Here is a 3767-nt window from a genome sequence, read left to right as displayed (position 1 = left end):
CTCTCAATCGCGTCGCCAGAAACATGTTCATGTACGCTACATTATCCGTCACATTACACTATACAATGGAAAAACAAGCATAACGATTACAATGAGTAAAATACATTTGAAATGTGTATATTCTGTTTTTTGTTTTTCAAATGATTGATTTAACAAATTAATCATCTTATAAATTAAAACATGCATCCTCAGATATAGTGATTTCTGAACTGTTTCCCGTGACCAGTGTAAACCTGGTATTTTGGGGAGTTCTATCTTTTCCATAGGCTCTGAAGGCGACACATTGTGACGTCATAGAATCAAACATGTCGTCCACTCGGAGAAGGGTCGTTTGTTTACGCTCCGGTCTGTGGGGCATTTTGTTTTATTGTGTGTATTCCCATTTAAAGGTTGTCGTGGCGGAGGAAGTGGACAGCTGCGACAACCTGAGACTTGGACAATATCCTTCACATGACCTGTTTATGTCCACCTTGCGAAGTTGATGTAGCGAGTGCTAACGCGGCTAGCATGCTAGTTAGCTGAGAGCTAAGCTCCATTAATTCGCGGTGCAAATTAGTGTTGATGATTTCATACTGAGTGACAATGTAAGGTGCCATGTGTACATTTATATGTAGGAAAATTATTTTTGTGGCAATATTTGATGACAGTGATGTAATATAACCATATGTCTCTTCGGTTCTGATTTCCCGTGTTACTCCTTGACTGGGCTCACATATTTGTGTAACGATCCAAAGATAGACGAGAACACCCAGGAGCCTGAAAACTGCAGAGACACCACAGCTTGGGGTAAGTATCAGCATGAATTCCAACATACATGCTATTCCTTTTGCTAACTTCCGTGTGCACAGTGGAGTGTCTCCCAGCTCCAAATATCATCTGCCGTCTTTCCAATGGGACAGAGTTCAGGTTCAGTGGGAAGGAGGTGGGCTTTAACAAAACCATTCCCTGCAGGAATGTGTGAGTATACACACAAACGTTCTGATGTAGTTCACATATTGTCAACACGTGTGTGTGCGTTGGTTTTGTCAGGAGTGGTTACTCTTACAAGGTGGCGGTGGCATTGTCTCTATTCCTCGGCTGGCTGGGTGCCGATCGCTTCTACCTTGGATATCCTGCACTTGGTACACACACAGATTTGCATTCATGCCCACACCTTGTGTGATTATTTTGTCTTCTGGAGATGTACATGATGTTGCTCACTTTGGTATCACAAAGACATCAGCCAGCTGTTTGTGTTTTCCTTTTAGGGCTGCTGAAGTTCTGCACGGTCGGGTTCTGTGGCATCGGAACGCTCATCGACTTCATCTTGATCGCCATGCAGGTCAGTCGGGACGTCAGTCATGTTGAAGGGGAGGAAACGGTGCTTCTGGTGTGGTTGCTAGGGGCGCTAACTATCATCATGTCACATTCAGATCGTAGGTCCATCAGACGGCTCTGACTACATCGTTGACTATTACGGTGCCCGCCTGACCCGCCTATCAATCACCAACCAGACGTACAGGAAGCCACACCTGTCTCTGTGAGGTCACGTGGAGACACTCATTTTCCAATGTCACTTTCTACATCAAAGCCAGCACTATCGACTTGAGAACTTGTTTCAACTTTATGAAAAGGGTAATATCATCACAACATCTGATAGCAATGCACAGATAGCATGCCAATGTACCCTGAGTGGCTGTAAGCACTATAGTGACGTCACTATACTGTATGTGCGATGATCTTCTGACATGATTCATGAATGTGATTCATGCTGTGTATAAAATGTAAATAATGTCTTCAGGTTCCTCCATAAGAAGAAAAATATGTCGTTTTAAAATAAGTGTGACTTTAGTTATATGTACAGTGTCATTTGTTAAGTTACAAAATTGTAAATAAAGTATTTAAATCATATACTTATTCATGTCATTGATTGGACACGAGAGGGCGCTAACACTTGCGTTAGCACGGTGTTGCGCTAATGAATACAAAATGGTCTTTCAGTTTAATGGGAGAAACAAAAGAATACAATCGTATTTCAACATGCAACGAGCAACACAGTTTTGTAAAAAAAAAATACAAGTCTATAATATTCCTTGTGTGTGTGTGAAAAGAAGCAAAAGTTCACTGATGAAATAGTCTAACTGTGTTTGGAAGGTCACATGACCTGATCCAGAAAGAGGAAGTGGCCCCTCCGGAGTCAGCCTGTCAAAACTAAATGTCAAGAGATGAAAAATCATATTTAAACTTAATGTTTGAACAACCTTGAAGACGTGACTCCTCAACTGGACTACAACTAGTGTGTGTGTGTGCTTCATGAATAATTGATGACATCATCAGCCATGATCACACAAGTTGTGTGACCCATTTGTCTTGATAACCACATCACATGAGGGCCTTTGACCTTCTGGCCACACAGGAAATGGTATCCTCAAAGTACACACACACACTCAGTCAGACTGAGTTCACATCAGGTCACTGTGTGTGTTTGTGTGTGAATTATTCAACTCTTCTTCTGTGGTGGGGAAACTTGAGAGTTGGGAAACTCCAGAAAGCACCCAAGGGTGGGGTGGAATGGGGGGCAGAGTGTGGGTATGTTTATGCTAGAGCTGTTAGCATGGCTGTTGAAAACAGAAGAATAACAGAGGCGTTGTGTGCATGTTAGCGTCTTTATTCTGTTGTGGTTCTGTTGCATAGAGACGCTTCCTGTTTGAACAGGAAGTCACTGATGGATACAGGAATTGGACAGTGGGTGGCATAAAAGAGGCACAGAGGAGTCTGAGGATGAGTGGATGAGGAAGTGGAGAGGTGAGCAGAGCATGCTGGGATGCCGTCCTCAACGTGACAATGATGATGATGTCACATAGTCCCACTGCTGCCTCAAGGGGGCGACACGTCGTGAGTATTCAAGGTGCAGGTTTACACTAGGTACTACCCCCCCACCCCCCAACTGGTGGCGTCCTTCAACTTCAGCTAACTTTGTGAGCAGACTTTATGGCCTTGAGGAAACGATCAAAGCAGCATCGACATGGAAGGGTGTTTAGGGGCGATAGTGGTAGACACCCCCATCGACCCCAACTGGACTGAGGGGTGTGGGGGTTTCTCTCAGGTGGTGGGCAGGGCTGGCTCGTTTGAAGTGTTGCTGTGGCGACACAGATAGACCTATTGAGGGGTTGTGTCAGGATAATGCTGAGCTCAGCACAAACACAACATTGATTGGTCTCCTGCAGGAAAAGAATTGGGGGGCGGGGGTATCTAGTCGATGGACAGTAATGGAAGGGGGGGGCAGATAGAGCTAGTCACATAACATTCTAGCAAGGCTTTATCTGGAGGCGGGGCTTTGACTTGTGGTCATACTGCCATCATGTGTCGTCATGGCTGCAGGTGACAACATGCACGCTCACAAAGTCGCCATCAGAACTGGTCACGTGACAAACAATCAGCCTGTGCAGTGTACTATCAGGAGACTGCTGCTATCGTGGGCGCTATGATGTGGGCGGGGCCACCATGGCTGGAAGTGAGGTGTGAATGAGGATGAGGAGTAAAGATGTAAAAGAAAAAAGAATCTTGATCTAATCAAGCAGTTTATTTCCGCATGGAATGAAGAAACACAAAGGAAAAGAAAGATGCTGAGCCATCTTCATCACATCATCATCATCATCATTACAAGCACACGAAAACAAAAAAGAGTGTGTATGTGGGGGAGGGGGGGGGCAGCATCATGAGTCCAGGTACACAAAGGTGTGATGTCCTCGCTGCCGCACCACAACAGCTACACAACAACACACAAC

At 44.7% G+C, this 3767-nt stretch overlaps 1 protein-coding gene across 1 annotated transcript; it reads left to right on the top strand.

Annotated features, from left to right (window-relative positions):
• The first annotated feature begins 273 nt into the window (after positions 1-273).
• tm2d1 (TM2 domain containing 1) lies at positions 274-1884 on the top strand. The gene is made up of 6 exons (XM_078789896.1): positions 274-443; positions 717-786; positions 849-957; positions 1030-1121; positions 1248-1321; positions 1413-1884. Exons 1-6 carry the CDS (start codon positions 306-308, stop codon positions 1521-1523), a joined length of 594 nt encoding a protein of 197 aa, XP_078646022.1. The 5' UTR covers positions 274-305; the 3' UTR covers positions 1524-1884.
• Positions 1885-3767: the final 1883 nt, after the last annotated feature.

Source organism: Doryrhamphus excisus, linkage group LG4, assembly GCF_037039965.1.
Source record: "Doryrhamphus excisus strain RoL-2023G ecotype Guam linkage group LG4, RoL_Dexc_Guam_v1.1, whole genome shotgun sequence".
Lineage (NCBI taxonomy): Eukaryota > Metazoa > Chordata > Actinopteri > Syngnathiformes > Syngnathidae > Doryrhamphus > Doryrhamphus excisus.
Note: the sequence above shows the minus strand (reverse complement) of the source record. Positions and strands in the feature narration are given on the sequence as shown.